General features: G+C 43.8%; 1 protein-coding gene across 3 annotated transcripts; it reads right to left on the bottom strand.

The window, feature by feature from the left end:
• Window positions 1–9438: 9438 nt before the first annotated feature.
• On the bottom strand, window positions 9439–17226 carry LENG9 (leukocyte receptor cluster member 9). 3 transcript variants are annotated; one of them, XM_040432850.1, is made up of 2 exons: window positions 17042–17226; window positions 9439–11266 (listed from the first exon to the last, which is right to left on the bottom strand). In XM_040432850.1, exons 1-2 carry the CDS (start codon window positions 17100–17102, stop codon window positions 9945–9947), a joined length of 1383 nt encoding a protein of 460 aa, XP_040288784.1. In that variant the 5' UTR covers window positions 17103–17226; the 3' UTR covers window positions 9439–9944. The 3 variants fall into 3 exon arrangements, with proteins under 3 accessions (XP_040288784.1, XP_040288797.1, XP_040288792.1); XM_040432863.1 differs by lacking the exon at window positions 17042–17226 and adding an exon at window positions 15752–16295; XM_040432858.1 differs by lacking the exon at window positions 17042–17226 and adding an exon at window positions 12383–12763 and having other exon boundaries at window positions 9439–11336.
• Window positions 17227–20968: the final 3742 nt, after the last annotated feature.

Genomic DNA, 20968 nt, shown 5'->3' with positions numbered 1-20968 from the left:
TCTCCAAGAGAGCCGTGCCTTCCCTGCACAACCAAGTATCCGATAAAATCAAGTGTGCACTGAGCAACGCTATCTGTGGCAAGGACCACCTAACCACAGATACGTGGACCAGTAAGCACGGCCAGGGACGCTATATCTCCCTAACACACTGTGTAAATGTAGTGGCGGCTGGGCCCCAGGCGGAGAGCTGTTTGGCGCACGTCCTTCCGCCGCCAAGGATCGCAGGGCAACATTCTTTGCCTCCTGTCTCCTCCTCCTCCTACTCAGCTTCCTCCTCCTCTTCTTCCACCTGCTCATCCAGTCAGCCACACACCTTCACCACCAACTTCAGCACAGCCCGGGGTAAACGTCAGCAGGCCGTTCTGAAACTCATATGTTTGGGGGACAGGCCCCACACCGCACAGGAGTTGTGGGGGGGTATAGAAACACAGACCGACGAGTGGTTGCTGCCGGTGAGCCTCAAGCCCGGCCTGGTGGTGTGCGATAATGGGCGAAATCTCGTTACAGCTCTGGGACTAGCCGGTTTCACGCACATCCCTTGCCTGGCGCATGTGCTAAATTTGGTGGTGCAGAAGTTCATTCACAACTACCCCGACATGTCAGAGCTGCTGCATAAAGTGCGGGCCGTCTGTTCGCGCTTCCGGCGTTCACATCCTGCCGCTGCTCGCCTGTCTGCGCTACAGTGTAACTTCGGCCTTCCCGCTCACCGCCTCATATACGACGTGCCCACCAGGTGGAACTCTACCTTGCACATGTTAGACAGACTGTGCGAGCAGCAGCAGGCCATAGTGGAGTTTCAGCTGCAGCACGCACGGGTCAGTCGCACTGCGGAACAGCACCACTTCACCACCAATGACTGGGCCTCCATGCGAGACCTGTGTGCCCTGTTGCGCTGTTTCGAGTACTCCACCAACATGGCCAGTGGCGATGACGCCGTTATCAGCGTTACAATACCACTTCTATGTCTCCTTGAGAAAACACTTAGGGCGATGATGGAAGAGGAGGTGGCCCAGGAGGAGGAGGAGGAGGAAGAGGGGTCATTTTTAGCACTTTCAGGCCAGTCTCTTCGAAGTGACTCAGAGGGAGTTTTTTTGCAACAGCAGAGGCCAGGTACAAATGTGGCCAGACAGGGCCCACTACTGGAGGACGAGGATGAGGAGGGGGTGGAGGAGGATGAGGATGAATCAGGTTCAAAGCGGGCTGGCACCCAACGCAGCTCGGGCCCATCACTGGTGCGTGGCTGGGGGGAAACGCAGGACAATGACGATACGCCTCCCACAGAGGACAGCTTGTCCTTACCTCTGGGCAGCCTGGCACACATGAGCGACTACATGCTGCAGTGCCTGCGCAACGACAGCAGAGTTGCCCACATTTTAACGTGTGCGGACTACTGGGTTGCCACCCTGCTGGATCCACGGTATAAAGACAATGTGCCCACCTTACTTCATGCACTGGAGCGTGATAGTAAGATGCGCGAGTACAAGCGCACGTTGGTAGACGCGCTACCGAGAGCATTCCCAAATGTCACAGGGGAACAAGTGGAAGCCCAAGGCGAAGGCAGAGGAGGAGCAAGAGGTCGCCAACGCAGCTGTGTCACGGCCAGCTCCTCTGAGGGCAGGGTTAGCATGGCAGGGATGTGGAAAAGTTTTGTCACCACGCCACAGCTAACTGCACCACCACCTGATACGGAACGTGTTAGCAGGAGGCAACATTTCAATAACATGGTGGAACAGTACCTGTGCACACCCCTCCACGTACTGACTGATGGTTCGGCCCCATTCAACTTCTGGGTCTCCAAATTGTCCACGTGGCCAGAGCTAGTCTTTTATGCCTTGGAGGTGCTGGCCTGCCCGGAGGCCAGCGTTTTGTCTGAACGTGTATTCAGCACGGCAGGGGGCGTCATTACAGACAAACGCAGCCGCCTGTCTACAGCCAATGTGGACAAGCTGACGTTCATAAAAATGAACCAGGCATGGATCCCACAGGACCTGTCCATCCCTTGTGCAGATTAGACATTAACTACCTCCCCTTAACAATATATTATTGTACTCCAGGGCACTTCCTCATTCAATCCTATTATTATTTTCATTTTACCATTATATTGCGGGGCAACCCAAAGTTGAATGAACCTCTCCGCTGTCTGGGTGCCGGGGCCTAAAAATATCTGACAGTGGCCTGTTCCAGTGGTGGGTGACGTGAAGCCTGATTCTCTGCTATGACATGAAGACTGATTCTCTGCTGACATGAAGCCTGAATCTCTGTTATGGGACCTCTCTCCTCTGCCTGGGTCTAAATATGTGACAGTGGCCTGTTCCAGTGGTGGTTGACGTGAAGCCTGATTCTCTGCTATGACATGAAGACTGATTCTCTGCTGACATGAAGCCTGAATCTCTGTTATGGGACCTCTCTCCTCTGTCTGGGTGTCGGGGCCTAAAAATATCTGACAGTGGCCTGTTCCAGTGGTGGGTGACGTGAAGCCTGATTCTCTGCTATGACATGAAGACTGATTCTCTGCTGACATGAAGCCAGATTCTCTGTTACGGGACCTCTCTCCTCTGCCTGGGTGCCTGGGCCTAAATATCTGACAATGGACTGTTCCAGTGTTGGGTGACGTAAAGCATGATTCTCTGCTAGGACATGCAGACTGATTCTCTGCTGACATGAAGCCAGATTCTCTGTTACGGGACCTCTCTCCTCTGCCTGGGTGACTGGGCCTAAAAATATCTGACAGTGGCCTGTTCCAGTGGCCTGTTCCAGTGGTGGGTGACGTGAAGCCTGATTCTCTCCTCTGCCTGGTTGCCTGGGCCTAAATATCTGACAATGGACTGTTCCAGTGTTGGGTGACGTAAAGCATGATTCTCTGCTATGACATGCAGACTGATTCTCTGCTGACATGAAGCCTGAATCTCTGTTATGGGACCTCTCTCCTCTGTCTGGGTGCCTGGGCCTAAATATCTGACAATGGACTGTTCCAGTGTTGGGTGACGTAAAGCCCGATTCTCTGCTATGACATGCAGACTGATTCTCTGCTGACATGAAGCCAGATTTTCTGTTACGGGACCTCTCTCCTCTGCCTGGGTGCCTGGGCCTAAATATCTGACAAAGGACTGTTCCAGTATTGGGTGACGTAAAGCATGATTCTCTGCTAGGACATGCAGACTGATTCTCTGCTGACATGAAGCCAGATTCTCTGTTACGGGACCTCTCTCCTCTGCCTGGGTGCCTGGGCCTAAATATCTGACAATGGACTGTTCCAGTGTTGGGTGACGTAAAGCATGATTCTCTGCTAGGACATGCAGACTGATTCTCTGCTGACATGAAACCAGATTCTCTGTTACGGGACCTCTCTGCTCTGCCTGGGTGCCTGGGCCTAAATATCTGACAATGGACTGTTCCAGTGTTGGGTGACGTAAAGCATGATTCTCTGCTAGGACATGCAGACTGATTCTCTGCTGACATGAAGCCAGATTCTCTGTTACGGGACCTCTCTCCTCTGCCAGGGTGCCTGGGCCTAAATATCTGACAATGGACTGTTACAGTGGTGGGTGACGTGAAGCCAGATTCTCTGCTATGGCATGAAGAGACTGATTCTCTGCTGACGTGAAGCCAGATTCTCTGCTATGGGACCTCTCTCCAATTGATATTGGTTAATTTTTATTTATTTTATTTTTATTTTTATTCATTTTTATTCGAACTTCTCGAACCCGAACATCCAGGTGTTCGCTCAACTCTACAGGGAAATGCAACACATAAAATAACCCAAACAAAATACAAAGGGGAAAGAAAACACTTCACTTCAAGTGGCTATAGCAACACCAGGAACTCAGCCGAGATCCACACACCATCTCTCCACAACTCAAACTGAAGCTATAAACCGCACAGCATGGTGGGAGAAACAACAATAAATAGAGAAGGTTAAAATCACCACAATAGCCACACCTGGGGAAAGAAGCCCCAGAAACAACACAGACGTCATTTGAACCAAACAGAATACATGCTAGATTAAACCACGTGTGGTTTAGTGTGGTGCTTGGTGCTACTTACAGAGCTGCCTGTGTCCTCTGGTGGTCGATCCAAGCAAAAGGGACCACCAGAGGACCAGGTATATCAGACGCTGTTAACAAAACAGCGTCTAATATACCTTTCTGATGTTAAAAAAAAACTTATCTACAGCCTGCCAGCGAATGATCACTGCTGGCAGGCTGTAGATCAACTCGTTTACCTCGCGATCCTGTGAACGCGCGCTCCTGTGAGCGCGCGTTCACAGGAAATCTCGCGAGATGACGCGCCGATGCGTCCAGGAGGAATAACCCGGCCGCCCGCAGGACGCATCCCTGCGTTAGGCGGTCGGAAGGTGGTTAAAGTGCTTGCTGCCTGGCGCCCCCTGCAATTTTGCGCCCGGGGCAATGGCCCCCCCCCCCTCCCCCACGCTACGCCACTGATGCTGGGGGTTGTATTTTCACCTCAGCTGCAGTGCGTAAGGTTGCTGATCCCTGGTCTATAGTGTGGAGACAGTTTGTGTTTGGAGAGTACAGAGAACCTGTCAGGTGTGGGATAAGTATGCACTGGACTGATACTCCTAGATCCAGAGGAGGTCGTGAACAGGAGTTGGACCAGCATTTGTTACTGTAGAGCAGGCATCCTCAAACTGCGGCCCTCCAGCTGTTGTAAAACTACAACTCCCACAATGCCCTGCTGTAGGCTGATATCTGTAGGCTGTTCGGGCATGCTGGGAGTTGTAGTTTTGCAACAGCTGGAGGGCCGCAGTTTGAGGATGTATGCTGTAGAGTGAGAACCCTGCTGAGTGGTTGTGGACTGATTCCAACATCTTGACCCTAAACCAGACTGTTGTGTTTCTTGGGTCAGCTAGGAGAGTGCTCTGTGACTGGAAAAGGCCTTGGCCAGATTTATCATTAGCTCAAGTCAGAATAATGGAGTGAAAAAGTCGCAAATTTTTGCGCAAACACTAAAACTGCTCAAAAATTGGCGACTTTTTCTGCTCTGCACTATGCTCGCCAGTTTTCTGAAAGTGGGTGTGTTTTCTTATGTAAATGAATCTCTAGACAGATTTACTATTGCGACAATTTGAAAAGTCGCAAAAAAAGTTGCAATTTCACTCCAGTGAGGACCATGCTTATCTTATGAGACTTTTTAATAGAACATGCGACTTTTTCGTAAAGTCGTGCGACTTTTTCATAAAGATGTGCGACTTTTGTAAAGCTGCTTACTGACGGATAAACTGCTACCTTCAAACCACGTCTTAAAAGGCCAATCATAAATCTGACTTCAGCCATATGTGAAAGTGGAGTGAGCTGTCAGAGTAATGATAAATCTGGCCCCATGAGTTCTGTGAGCACATTAGAAACTATAACCATAAGGCCTCATACACACGACCGTGCCGCTTTTTGCGGTTCGCAACCCGCGGATCCGCAAAAAACGGAAGCCGCCCGTGTGCCTTCCGCAATTTGTAGAAATGCCTATTCTTGTCCGCAAAACGGACAAGAATAGGACATGTTCTATTTTTTTTGCGGGGCCACGGAACGGAGCACCGGATGCGGACAGCAAATATGTTATATGTGAACCCACCTTCACACTAATATTGTCACTACAAAACCCATGGTAGTAGATAGTGTTTTTATTGATCTGATCTAGCTTGTATTATAACATAGCAAAAACTGACTCAACATCACACACAGGCCTCTTGCACACGACCATATGGCTTTTTCAGTATTTTGCGGTCTGCAAAAAACGGATCCGCAAAAAAACGGATTACGTCCGTGTGCATTCCATTTTTTGCGTAACGGAACAGCTGGCCCCTGATAGAACAGTCCTATCCTTGTCCGTTATGCGGACAATAATAGGACATGTTCTATCTTTGAACGGAACGGAAATACGGAAATGGAAGGCATACGGAGTACCTTCCTTTTTTTTGAGGATGCGTTGAAGTGAATGGTTCTGTTTACGGTCCGTATACGGAACGCAAAAGACAGAACCTAAACGGCAAAAAAAAAACGTTCGTATGCAAGAGTCCATAGAGCAATTTAATTTACAAGTTGGAGACAACTCAGGCAAATATAGGGAGAACATGCAAAATTCATGTAAATAAGGGCTCATGCACACGAACGTATTTTCTTTCCGTGACTGTTCCGTTTTTTTTTTTTAGGACCGTATGTGGAACTATTCATTTCAATGGGTCTGAAAAAAAAAAAATGGAAGGTGCATTCCGTTTCCGTATGTCTGTATTTCCGCTCCGCAAAATTTTTTTCCTATTAGGACACACGTCCGTAGGTGTTTTGCAGTCTGCAAAGTGTGGATCCACAAAACACAGACACCGGCAATGTGCGTTCCGCATTTCGCATACCGCACATTGCGGCACTATAATAGAAAATGCCTTTTCTTGTCCGCAGCTGCGGACAAGAAAAGGACATGTTATATTTTTTTGGGGAACGGAATTGCGGATTTCGTAAATGCGGATACGGACAGCACATAGTGTGCTGTCCGCATCCGTTCCGGCCCCATTGAAAATGAATGGGTCCACACCCGTTACGCAAAATTACGGAACGGATCCGGACCCAAGTTGCAGACGTGTGAATGAACCCTTATTGTCCGCAATTACAGACAAGGATAGAACTGTTCTATTAGGGCCCCTCTGTTCCGTTCCACAAAATACAGAATGCACACGGACATCATTCGTATTTTTTGCAAATCCATTTTTTGCGGACTGCAAAATACATAAAGTCGTGTGCGTGAACCCTAAATGTAAGCCACATTAAGATGAAAAATATTCTACAGTTTTCAAACCAGCACCTGGGTCTGAATACTTTTGTAATTGCATGTAATAAAAAATTTTGCATAGCCACTGAGTTATTCAATAAAATGTATGTGTATAGCGCCACCTGCTGTTTTTTTTTCTTATTTCTTTGTCCTGCTCACTGAGAAGGCCGCACATGCTCAGTTTCATCCTTCAACTGCCTCCTGAACTGTGATAGGGAGATCATGGACACGCCCTCTTAGCTGTAACAGAAAAGACACTCCCCTTGAGCTGTCAGCTTGATATAAATGTAGCAGAGCAATGAATGGGGAGATCTCTGGATCCATGTGAGGTACAGAGCTGGTTGTGTCTTTGTTAGAATGAAGTTGTCATGTACTATATGATGATTGATTTAAATTTTTTAACATTAGTCCTGGGATAACCCCTTTAAGCAGCTTCATTTTAGCATCTGTACCATGACACCAAGACCCAGGCTCCCCACGGTTCAAGAGAACGGACCTTAGATCTCCATAGAACCCTACAGTGATCCAAGTTTGGTTCAGTTGAACCATGAGGAGTCTGCATTTTGCTTGACAATACAGATGGCAAAATGCAGCCACAATTTTTAATGTGGACTTACATAGCTTAGATTTACAAGCATGGCTTCATTGCAGCAATGTAACGGGACTCATCAAATGAGTAACCAGGCGAAGCAAGGTAAAAACTTCACTTTTCATATAGAAAGCTTTATTTTATAGACATGTTGCATATATTGATTTGCTGATATACACACTGCAAGATAGATTGCATAGCACCCAAGGAGATTTAAAGAGTTACAGTATGTCCACTTTTGGAAAAAATTATACAATTTACATATAGACATACTCTATATAAATGTGGAAAAACCATGTACAGTTGCAAGAAAAAGTATGTGAACCCTTTGGAATGATATGGATTTCTGCACAAATTGGTCATAAAATGTGATCTGATCTTCATCTAAGTCACAACAATAGACAATCACAGTCTGCTTAAACTAATAACACACAAAGAATTAAATGTTACCATGTTTGTATTGAACACACCATGTAAACATTCACAGTGCAGGTAGAAAAAGTATGTGAACCCCTAGACTAATGACATCTCCAAGAGCTAATTGGAGTGAGGTGTCAGCCAACTGGAGTCCAATCAATGAGATGAGATTGGAGGTGTTGGTTACAGCTGCCCTGCCCTATAAAAAAAACACACACCAGTTCTGGGTTTGCTTTTCACAAGAAGCATTGCCTGATGTGAATGATGCCTCGCACAAAAGAGCTCTCAGAAGACCTACGATTAAGAATTGTTGACTTGCATAAAGCTGGAAAGGGTTATAAAAGTATCTCCAAAAGCCTTGCTGTTCATCAGTCCACGGTAAGACAAATTGTCTATAAATGGAGAAAGTTCAGCACTGCTGCTACTCTCCCTAGGAGTGGCCGTCCTGTAAAGATGACTACAAGAACACAGGGCAGACTGCTCAATGAGGTGAAGAAGAATCCTAGAGTGTCAGCTAAAGACTTGGCATATGCTAACATCCCTGTAAGCGAATCTACGATACGTAAAACACTAAACAAGAATGGATTTCATGGGAGGATACCACAAAGGAAGCCACTGCTGTCCAAAAAAAACATTGCTGCACATTTACAGTTTGCACAAGAGCACCTGGATGTTCCACAGCAGTACTGGCAAAATATTCTGTGGACAGATGAAACCAAAGCTGAGTTGTTTGGAAGAAACACACAACAGTATGTGTGGATAAACAGAGGCACAGCACACCAACATCAAAACCTCATCCCAACTGTGAAGAATGGTGGTGGCGGCATCATGGTTTGGGGCTGTTTTGATGCGCCAGGGCCTGCACGGATTACTATCATCGAAGGAAAAATGAATTCCCAAGTTTATCAAGACATTTTGCAGGAGAACTTAAGGCCATCTGTCCACCAGCTGAAGCTCAACAGAAGATGGGTGTTGCAACAGGACAACGACCCAAAGCATAGAAGTAGATCAACAACAGAATGGTTTAAACAGAAGAAAATACGCCTTCTGGAGTGGCCCAGTCAAAGTCCTGACCTCAACCCGATTGAGATGCTGTGGTATGACCTCAAGAAAGCGCTTCACACCAGACATCCCAAGAATATTGCTGAACTGAAACAGTTCTGTAAAGAGGAATGATCAAGAATTACTCCTGACCGTTGTGCACGTCTGAGCTGCAACTACAGGAAACTTTTGGTTGAAGTTATTGCTGCCAAAGGAGGTTCATCCAGTTATTAAATCCAAGGGTTCACATACTTTTTCCAACTGCACTGTGAATGTTTACATGGTGTGTTCAATAAAAACATGGTAACATTTAATTATTTGTGTGTTATTAGTTTAAGCAGACTGTGATTGTCTATTGTTGTGACTTAGATGAAGATTAGATCACAATTTATGACCAATTTGTGCAGAAATCCATATAATTACAAAGGGTTCACATACTTTTTCTTGCAACTGTAAATACGTTACAAATTTTGCACTGATCCTGAGACATATCCTGTATTATAGCTTAGAGCTACATTCACAGTTCTACTGGTTGCCAATGGATGCAGGCAATAAGCATTCCGACAGAGACAGGATTAGAAAACATGGCTATTTTCTATCAAAAACAGCACCACACCTGTCTATGGGTTGTGCCTGGCATTGTTTTGTTGTTTTTTTTAAACATTAGACCAGCAAGGAATGCTAGGAGAATTCTGATCTACTACCAGCAGAAGTAAGGATATAGCTCTGAACCATAATAAAGGCTGCAGTCTAGGGTCAATTCAAGTAAAGCTGTGAACATACAAAGCTAGGCCTTGGCTGTACATCTGTATGCCTCTGATTTCATACAAAGGCATATGATTTATTTTTGTCAGATTCTGTACAAATTCAACAGGGAAAAAATTGGGAGATTGTCCTCCAGGACCCAAAGGCTCCATGCAAATGTCTCACAGCATTGCATAAGGCCTAATCCAACTTTTTAGGTATGTTTCTTCTATATATAAAATGTTAATGGCGTCACAAATTCAGTTGGTGTCTTGGGTTAACAATATTAAGGTACTACCCATGTACAGTAATTGGGTGCTCATTTCTGCTATTGAAAATTAATTTTGATGCAGTTATACAGTGTAATTATATTATAGAATCAGTAAAGAGGTAATTCTAGAAGTGTTGTATAAAAGCCATCAGTTCGTCTTGAGCTTCCAGCATAACAGAAACTAAGGCAATCAATATGTTGTGCCCCAAAATGGGTGAGCTGAACTGTACTGTACACCTCTGGGAGGAAAAGAAGATTTGGATTTTTACTAGCGACGTTCCTAGGAATTTTTGCTACAGTCATATGGAAGGTGTTGGATTGTGGTGGATCAATGATTTTCAAACCTTTACTACGAAAACTTTGATTTAGCCTGCTTACAAAGCTTGCTAGGCCAGGAATGGGCGCAGGTTTTAAGTAGAGCACACGTGAATGAAAATCCTTCAGTCCATCGAAGCTTAGGATAAGACTTGGGGGAAGAATACGTTGAATGTCGCTTTTAAGTTCTTGAAGCACTATGTAGGCAACATCAATATCTTCTGGAGATTCCAAATGCAAAAGGCACAAAGTTAAGTGAAGTTCTGGCAATGGGATACAAAACTGTGACATATCTGGGTTATGCTTTTGGAGGATGTTTTGAACCTCCTTTACTGATTGTCTCAAATCACCACTGCTTATACGAACTGCTATAAAATGTGTTGGCCTCAATTTTTTTGTATCCTCTTGCGCTAAAGAATTACAGCTCTCTTCAAGTTCTTCTTCTGCATCATCTTCTTCAACGGCCACATCAAGAGTCTCCTGTTGATTGTTATCATCCAAATTATTTATTTCTGCTTGTATCAATGTTTCATACTGATCAATAATATCCAAGATTGTCAGGCCGCTTCCTGTTGACCCAAATACATTGTCTATTCGACTAGCCTTGTCCCACACAACCAAATCTTGATATTTGAAATGCTGAATGCGATGTTTGGGTATGGCAAGAACATCTACCCCGATGGATGCTAAATCTTCCCAACAAAATGCAGAGAAAGGTTTCTCAATTATTCCCAAGAATCTATCAAGGTAACCAACTATAAATTGTTCCTTTGGCAACTGTGCGTCCCATTGAATCCGGGATATGACATCACTGGCTGTCTTCATTGGAGGCTTTTTCCCCTTTGGTTTAGGTGTTTGGTTGCCTTTGCCTTTGTTATCTTTTGTCATATGAGGACTGGATGCTGGAGGAACACCTGAGTGGGAGTTTCTACATTTATCCCCAAACCTGCAGCATCCTAAGAGAAAAAATTGGCATACTGCACCATCAGGTATTACTTCTAATTCCTCTGATGTTATACTTTCCTCATTCTGTGAAGCCACTTCTTTCACATTGACCTCATTTTCCACCTTCAGTTTGTCACTGTCAGTGTCTGAATTCTCCATGGCTTTTATTACTGTGGGAAGACAAAACATGAAGTAATAGCAAGGACAAAGTTGAAAATATCAGTTTTTAACATGGCATTGCTGCAACTCACTAAGGAACCTTTAACATAACTAGAGTGTCAAACTGGGGTTCTGCCTGAGTAAATTAGACTTTATTGAGGATATGGGGTTTGGGCCAAGAATAGGCTTTGATTCGGAAATAGACCCTAGTGGCAAGTAATTGTCTCCAAAGACAGCTGAGAATGTATATATATATTTTTTTTTTAATCTCCTGGACCTTTGGGGTCCACCAGAGGATTGCCTGGTTCTCTGGGGGGCCAGCCTGACTGTTTCACAAGCAATTTTGTGTCCACTGCAAAAAATCTGACCATGTTGAGTTTTATGGAGTGGCCGCAAGTAAACACGCACATTTTTAAGGAGACAAACACAAACTTCCACTGATGGAACCAGCAGTACTTTTCCAGGCACTTTAGCTAAGAAGGTTTATTCCAGATCAGCAGTAAGGGGTCTGATGCCCATTTTCCTATTCTCTGTTTCTTCTTGTACCTAAAATGAATATTAAATGCCATCTTTCAATGACATTATCTTCTCCACTGATTCCTTGATGTGAATCCTGCGAATCTTAAACCTGATAAACCAATTCTACCATTTCTAGCAAGAAGCTATTACTTGTGCATTTGGGCTGCAGTACCTGCACGTGGTTTACCACTGATTGATGGACTGCATCTGCACTGCTTCAAGTTGCAAGTACAGGTGCAGCGCAGCAATAAGTAATATTCTGCATTTGATAACTATGGCTCAGCTGTGAACGTGTAATAGCACCCTTAGTATCGGAGTACATCTGTTAATCACATGTTCAGGTGATCACAAGTTCACAACGTGGCACAAGTGTGTGAGAGAGGTATCCCCTTAAAGGGGCTGTCTGCTTTAGACAACGAAGTAATAAAAGGGGGCCCCTTCTCAATGAGGACTTTGGCACACAACTATATTGAGGATCGGTGTCACACAAATCTTAAATACATCACTCACAAAGACATATGGACCCATTTTGTGCCTCTATGTGTGTCTAATTATACATGAAGGCATGTGGAATTTGTTAGATGGAAAATTGTGGAGTACTGAGACACATGTCTTATGGATGTAATACAGACATTGCTAGGAGTACCATACATTTACAAGAAACATTGCTTTTTGAGAAGGCAAGCCTAGCCTAGTATACTGTGGTATACTTAAAGCAGACCTGTGCTACATTTGTAATTCTCAGTTGTCTCTAAGCGGGTGCACGGAGAGTGACTGCTCTTCACAGAATATACACAGAGACAGGAGATTCTGCTTCCTCTTTAACACTCAGAATCATTCATAAGTCCTGTAAAGGACATTGCACAGCAACACTGAGCAGTATAGATGTGAATAAAGCTGTTAGAGAACACTTGCTATTAGCTGATGAACATGTTGAAACATGTCTGTGAATCTGCTGAATCATGTGTGCACTGTCTAGTCTTTCTGCACTTCCTCACTCCTCCTCCCCCTTCCTTCTAGACATTTGTTAGATGAATTAATCTAATCATTCAATCCTTCGGTGGACAGGCAGCCTGCTTTGATCTCACAAGATAGATTTCTCTTAAATTTCTAAGAGAATGTTAGCTAAAAAAAAGAAGCGGGAGACAGGGGGTTTGGGGGTAACAGCAGATAACCCTATGATGAGGTATATTTCTGATAATAATATATTACAAAGTCTCTTAAATTCACCTGTACCATATATGTATGCAAAGTTGTATGAAAGTACAGTGACCATTTAAAGGGGTTGTGCAGGGGTTTTATATTGGAAAAAGGATGATTGATCCAGCTCTGTAAAACGAACTAACCTTTATTTCTTGCGGTATAAAAACTCCAAAACACACATCGTAACAATCTACGCATTTCGGACCATCACATGTCGCTCCTTACTCATGATACATGCTACAATAACTCCATGGTATATATGTGCTTGTCACACCAATCCCAAAGGATTTAGGTGTCACGTGACACACAAAACATGGAGGGTTAAAAATGGACAAAACATTCTCTTTACAAATAAAAAAACTTTAGTTAATAAAGGAAGTAAGAAACAGAAAAGTCAGGAATTGTCAAACAATTAATGATATTGCAAAATTAAATCATGCTTTCTATTTAAACCAGCGGGGCTGCATGTTTCCAACTGGAACATCCAGTAAGCCTCCCGATTCAGTAGCTTTCTTTTATGGTCACCACCACCGCTATTGTACATGGTGGTGATGCAGCGGCATTAGTGGTACATGGTATTGAAAGGGTTTCACCATTAACATGCAGCCCCGCTGGTTTAAATAGAAAGCATGATTTAATTTTGCAATATCAGGAATTGTCAAACAATTAATGACTTTTCTGTGTCTTATTTCCTTTATTAACTAAAGTTTTTTTATTTGCAAAGAGAATGTTTTGTCCATTTTTAATCCTTTGGGATTGGTGTGACAGGCACATATATACCATGGAGTTATTGTAGCATGTATCATGAGTAAGGACCGATATGTGATGGTCCGAAACGCGTAAATTGTTACGATGTGTGTTTTGGAGTTTTTATACCGCAAGAAATAAAGATTTTTTGTCTTACAGAGCTGGATAAAATCCTTTTTCCTACATACTCACGGCCGCGTCCAGGCTGTATCATTGCTCTTGACGAACTAGGCAGGTGAGAGCTGCTTTGTTTGGAACTGTATGGGTTTTCTATTGACCTATCCTCAGGATAGTCATCAATATCTGATTGACTGTGGTCCGACACCCGGCACCCCCACGATCAGCTGTTTGAAGAGGAGGCAGCGCTCCATGCAAGTATAGAACAAATAATTGTAATTACACTTGCTTCAGGGACGACGGGCAGTGGAATACTGCCTCCTATTTAAACAACTAATCGGCGGGGGTGCCGCATGTCGGACCCCCACCGATATGATATTGATAACCTATCTGGTGGATAGGTCACCAATATAAAGACCTCTGCACAACCCTTTTCACAGCTAAGTTTTTCCTCCCATAAGAAGTATATGTCAGGAGTAGTCCACAATGTATACCTCTGATGGAGGGCTGTGATATATGTCAATGTATAGACATACAGTGGCATGTCACTCATGGTCATTTATCTAACTGGTGTAAAGTAGAACTGACTTAGTTGCCCATAGCAACCAATCATTTTCCAAAGGAGCTGTCCAAAATGAACGGTGGAATCTTATTGGTTGCTATAGGCAGCTAAGCAAGTTCTACGTTACACCAGTTTGATAAATGACCCCCAATGTATATTTGTGGTATATATTTTTTTACTTTTTTCCTCTGTAGCAGACTACACTTTCCTGTACAGTAAAAAAAAAAAGCATAACAACGCATAAGGATACTTTCACACTAGCATTTTTCTTTTCCGTCATAGGGGCTCAATACCGCAAACTGATCAGTTTCATCCCCATGCATTCTGAATGGAGAGAAATCCATTCAGGATGCATCAGGATGTCATCAGTTCAGTCACTGAACGGCGTTTTGGATGGAGGAAATACCGCAGCATGCATCCAAAATTCCGGATCAGTTGTCAATTTACGTTGAAATGTATTAGTGCCGGATCCGGCATTAAAAATACTGCAATGCCGGATCCGTCCTTCCGGTCTGCGCATGTGCGGATCGGTAAAAATGTGAATTTTTTTTTGAAAGGGATCCGTTTGTCCGTATGAAAAACGGAAAGACGGATTGATTCTTGCAATGCATTTGTGAGACGGATCCGCATCCAGATCCGTCTACAAATGCTGTCCATTTGCATGCAATTTGCCAGATCCAGCAGGCAGTTCCGGCGACGGAACTACTTGCCGGATCACACTTCCGCAAGTGTGAAAGTAGCCTTATTAACAAATCTGCAGTTGGTAGATTTGGGAAGAATAGTTGCTGCCCCATGAACACCCTCCCCTCCCCCCTTTCCCAAACAGTGCAGGACCTTACACAGTCCTTGCCCATTTTCAGCCCAGGAAAGCGAAAATTTGCAGGGATTGTCTCAGAAAATTAGGGTCAGTCCCTACAAATTTGGGACTGTTGGCAACTATGCGCATACTGACCCTGCATATGACAAAAGGACAGTTATTTGGCATGCCCTATGGGGCCTTATAGATGCAGTTAGCATGTGGCTAAACATATTCAAATAATGAGATGTGAACAGAGTCTAATCAGTAAAAAACAAACAAAAAAATAAATAAAAAGTCAATGGAGGTAAAAATAGTGGCTCCTATATAAATGTAGCAAACAAGAGCCTCTTGATTATTAAAAAAAAGGCAGAAAATGATACAGACAACCCAATAATAAAGTTATAACCATGAAAGCAGTATGTACTAAATGATGTCTAATCACTAAGGCCAAAAGGGATAGACTAATAATATGGCTACTTCTGATGGCTCCCCTCTCGAATGAACTATTACAGCCAAGCTTTACATCACCATGTTAACATTAATACTCACAGAAATGTCTGTGCTTCCTCACTCGTCCTCCTCTCCTGACCTTCTAACCAGACACTTTGCACTGTGGGTGAAATGGTGATGTTTGTGACTCACCTGCAAGTTACGTCATTGTCATTGGTTACTACAAACACATTTACAAAACATATAGAAAGCTTTCTGGTCACATGTCAACAGAGCCGAGTCATAGAGTTGAACATAGTGCCAGAGCGGCTTTCCTGCAAGGTTTTCTGGGATTAATGCTGATGCAAACTTTTTCCACAAGGTGGCAGACTTGCCATTTAAGAGAATAGTTAAATCCATTGAGCATCAGTTTATCCTGGCTTTCAGCAGCTGAATTGGGCATATGTAGACCTTCACCTCTAGGTTTCTGTAACCTGCATAGAACACTCACTGTCATTACCGACTCCTCTGTGTGTCTTTATCAAAGTAATTTTGCAACAACTTTTCCAAGAGGAAATTATTGTTAAGGGTCCATTCACACATCCGTAGTGTATTGCGGATCCGCAATACACCCGGCCGGCACCCCCATAGAACTGCCTATTCTTGTCCGCAATTGCGGGCAAGAATAGGACATGTTCTATTTTTTTCCGGAGTCACGGACCGCATGCGGTCCGCATCCATTCCTGCCCCATAGAGAATGAATGGGTCCGCACCCATTCTGCAATTTGTGGAACGAATGCGGACCCATTCTGCGGACGTGTGAATGGACCCTAAAGAATAGGAAATTAACACTTTATACTTTAAAAGGGTCACTAACTTAAAAAAAAAAAAGTTTTGCTATGTCATAGAGACATATTAAAAGTTCAGATTGTGGGGTTCTGAGTTCTGAAACCCCAGCGATCTCTAGAGCGAGGGGAGAGAAGCACATGCATATTGCACGCTGTCAGCTGCAGAGGACGGAATGAAGACGGGCCAATAGACCTATGTAGAGCACATCTCTTGCAGTGAGAAGAGAGAGCTTGATAAACGCGCTGTTCTGTCTCCTCATTTTAGAGAATGGTGGGGATCTCAGTGCTCAGACCCCACCTATCTAAACTTTTGATATATCTTTATGACTTATCAAAAGTTTTTTGAAAAGTTAGTGATTTGTGTATTGGTCCATGACCTTAAGGCCTTATGCACACAACCGTATTTTCCCCTCACCCACGACAGCACCACGAGAGAGAGGATCCACCCCCAAAGACATGTAGTACAAAAAGGTGGGGACTCCTCTCCCACTTCAGCATGGTTTCCTGTCTTTGGAGGGGAAACCTGTGGTTCGTCTTCTCTCCCCGTGGTTGCCCTTGTTACCTGCAGTCCTTTTCTTTATTCGCGGCATAGGGGTGCGCGATGGGTCCGGCAGAGGCGCCATGGCTGGGGGCTCCTGAGCCTGAAGGGCATGACGCTTCCGTGCGATTTAAAGAACTAGTAAGCATCGCGGGTGCGTCTGGGTGAACTTAAAAGCAGTAAAAAGACAGATTAACCCGGTGGGAGGAGCTTCTGCTCCACTCTATGTTAAGATTCCAGAAGGAGGCCTGGAGCGACGTGGCGTCGTGACGCATCACGTGACGTCGGGGGAGGTGCAGATAAGGCACAAATCCCGGAAGTGTGTTGCTGGCGGTTAAAGACACTGAATTCAGTGTTACAGCAGCGTTCCTGGCAGAGCGACACCGTTTTGGATTAGGAGCGCAATAATTGTCTGGCAGCCACTATGGAGGAAGAAAGAAACGACACAGCGGAAGTTTCAGCGTCGACTCCGGCCTTGGTACCTATTGGAGGGGTAAGAGGCCTATGGCAATGTATACTTATTATTTTCCCATGGCATTGTATATATGTGTTTTCCAAGGAAAGCCTAAAAAAGCCGTGGTTAAAAGGCGAAATAGAGAATGTGCTATATGCAAATGTTTGCTAGCATCTGATTAGGAGAAGAAGCTATGCCAGACCTGCATTGATAAAACGGTGGCGGAGCAGTTGCCATCTTTTTACAAATGTCTGCAGTCACTGGTCAGATCTGACTTGTCCCAGGCATCTAAAAAGATCAGTGCTACTAAAGAGCACAGGCATAGGAAAATGCAGATGCGATGTGATGTGGTTTCCTCAGATTCAGAAGAGGGGGAAGATTTACAATCTTTGAAAAATCCTTGTTCGGACGATTCATCTTACTTTTCTGAAAATGAAGAAAAAGACATAGGCAAGCCCTTCTTTTCAGTTGAAGATGTAGATCCTTTATTAAAAGCAGTTAAAACAACTATGGGAATAGAAGATTCTAAGGAACTGAGATCAGTGCAGGATATAATGTTTGGTGGCCTTGAAACAAAACATCCAAGATCTTTCCTGATTCACAAGAACATGTCAGCATTAATTAAGGATTAATGGAAAAGACCTAATAAGAGGGTCTACATCTCAAAAAATATAAAGAGAAAATATCCTTTTTCTGAGGAGGTAGCAGCCACCTGGAATAAGGCGCCCAAGATAGATGTCGCTATTTCCAAAGTAGCAAAAAAGACATCCCAACCTTTTGAAGACATGGGATCATGAAAAGATCCCTTAATAAGAAAGTGGAGGGGTTTTTAAAGGGAGCCTGGGAAGCGTCTACCTCTTCCTTCAGACCTTCTCCTCGACCTGTACAGCCCGCTCCTTAATAATCTGGTTGTCGGAGATGGAAGATCAAATAAAAAATAAGTGTCCTAGAGAAGAAATTTTAGCTGGACTCCCAACTATCAAGAAAGCAGCAGATTTGTTGGCAGATGCCTCGGCAAATGCAATTAGGTTAACGGCTCGTTCCTCTGCTTTGACCAATTCTGCACGCAGAGCTCTGTGGTTAAAAAACTTCAGTCAAAGAAGAGGCTTTGTGCAGTGCCCTGTGAAGGGGAATATTTGTTCGGTTCATCATTGGATGAATTTCTAGAGAAAGCAGCAGACAAGAAGAAGAAATTTCCTGTGCAAAACTTATTTTCCTCAAGAGGAATATATAGTCGGTCCTTTCGCCCCTTTCAGTCCAATAGAGAAGGAGAGGAAAGAAACAAGGATCTTAAATTTAAATCCCAGAGACGGGGGGAAGTGGGGGGGGGGAAGGTTTTTTCTTTAACAAATCCTTTAGAGACGAGAAAAAAATTAAGTCAACAATGACGCCAGGTACCATGTGGGAGGAAGATTAAAGAATTTCCTTCCTGCATGGAAACTAATTTCTAGAAGCCCTTGGATCTTGGACACCTTGAGTCAGGGTCTAAAACTGGAATTCCGCTCTCTTCCTCCATCAAGATTCGTAATAACAAAATCCACCGGGTTAGAAGGAAAGGCTATAGTGTCAGAAGTGTTGTCCCTAAAGGAGAAAAATGTATTGGTTCCAGTGTCAGAAAGGAGAAGGGTTTTACTCTTTTTTTGTAAGAATACCAGATGGTTCTTTCAGAACCATCATAAATTTCAAAAAGTTCAATTGGTTCTTGTTGGTAAAAAAATTCAGGATGGAGACCATAAAGTTAGAGATAAATCTTCTGTTTCCAGAGTGCTTCATGGCAGTGTTAGACTTAAAAGACGTTTATTTTCATGTACTTATATATCAGGAACATCAGAAGTATTTAAGAATAGCAGTGGAGATAAGGGCAATTCCAGGCCCTTCCCTTCGGGTTGTCTATGGCCCCCCGAATTTTCACCAAAGTGGTGGCAGAAATGTCAGTTCACATTCGAGAAAAATACATACTCTTTATCCCATACTTAGACGATTTCTTAATTAGAGCAGAGACCAGGGAGACATGCATCAACAGTTCCTGGGTCTAATTCTAGACTCCAGATGGCAGATGTGTTTTTTACCGGAAGAAAAAATCTTGAACATAAAGATAAAGATACATACCTTGATCAGATGTCTGAAAATTTCATTAAGGAAAGGAATGTCAATCCTGGGATGCCTAACCTTATGTATCCCTACAGTCATGTGGGCACAATTTCATTCAAAGGACCTTTAATGGGAGTGGCAGAAAGGGAAACAACCTTTAGAATTAAAGATAGAGATCTTAGCCAAGACGTTACTCAACCTGAGATGGTGGTTGAATATGGACAATTTGAGTCAGGGAACACCATGGATAGTGAATGACTTACTATGTTTGATGATCGATGTAAGTCCTTGGGGCTAGGGCACCCGTATTCAAAACCTATCCTTTTAGGGATTATGGAAGGAAGATCTGAGATTTGTCTCCTCCAATTCGAAGGATTTGATGGCGGTAAAATTTGCAATTCTGCAGGTTCTTCCATTGATTTCAGGCAGGAACTTTAGAATAATGTCAGACAACAGTACAGTGGTATCTTATGTAAACAAACAGGAAGGTACCAAATGCCGAAGTTTGATGTCAGTGCTGGCCAACATTTTTAAGATAGTAGAATGAAACTGCAAGTCTTTCTCGGCAGTATAAATAAAAGGGGTGGAGAATGTACAGGCAGATTTCCTGAGCCACCACTTAATCTCACAGGGAGAATGGAGCCTGAACCCAAGGATATTCAGAAAAATGACAGACAGTTGGGGTCTTCCATGTGTAGACATTTTTGCTACAATTCAAAACAGGAAAGTGAGAACATTATTTTCCCTGTCTCTGGAAGGATCCCCCTGTGGTCTAGATGCCTTTCTCCACAGGTGGAATTTTACACTAGCTTATGCCTTCCCACCCTTCCCCATAGTTCCACGAGTTTTGAAAAAGATAAGGGAGGATCGAGCGAGGGTGATTCTAATCGCTCCATTTTGGCCCAAGAGATGATGGTTCACTTGACTAAGGAGATTGTCGGTAACTGATCCATGGGTTCTCCCAACAACCAACGATCTTCTTTCTCAGGTGCCGGTGTTTCACCCTCAGGTAGACAGTCTGTATCTGACGGGCTGGAACTTGAAAGGCAGCTTCTAGCTAGAAAAGGTTTTTCTGATGAGGTAAGAAATACCCTCTTAAAGAGTATGAAAAGAGTTACGGTTTCCATCTATGCTAGAGTCTGGAATTTTTTTTTGTCATTTGCAGGGTTACTCTTTTCAGACCTTCCATGTCAGGCACCAATTACTAAAATCTTGGAGTTCCTTCAGAGGGGTTTGCAGATAGGGTTGTCCCCCAACACCTTAAGAGTTCAGACTTCGGCTCTCTTTGATAAACAAATTTCTACAAACACATGGGTCATACGTTTTTTTAAGTCAGTCACTAAAACAACTTTGAACTTGTCCCCAAGAGTAGCTACCTGGGAATTGAATCTTGCCCTGAATGCCCT

Source organism: Bufo bufo, chromosome 1 (genome assembly GCF_905171765.1).
Source record: "Bufo bufo chromosome 1, aBufBuf1.1, whole genome shotgun sequence".
NCBI classification, from domain to species: Eukaryota; Metazoa; Chordata; class Amphibia; order Anura; family Bufonidae; genus Bufo; species Bufo bufo.
The sequence above is the reverse complement of the archived record's forward strand: the minus strand, read 5'-3'. Positions and strand labels throughout refer to the sequence as shown.

Bases quoted from the DNA above. Each gene is read 5' to 3' on its own strand.
- LENG9 (XM_040432850.1), bottom strand. From the start codon at position 17,102: ATGGCGCCTCTGCCGGACCCATCGCGCACCCCTATGCCGCGAATAAAG. The intron at 11,267-17,041 runs GTAACAAGGGCA...GTCTTCCCACAG, and splicing joins AATAAAGAAAAGGACTGCAG to TAATAAAAGCCATGGAGAAT.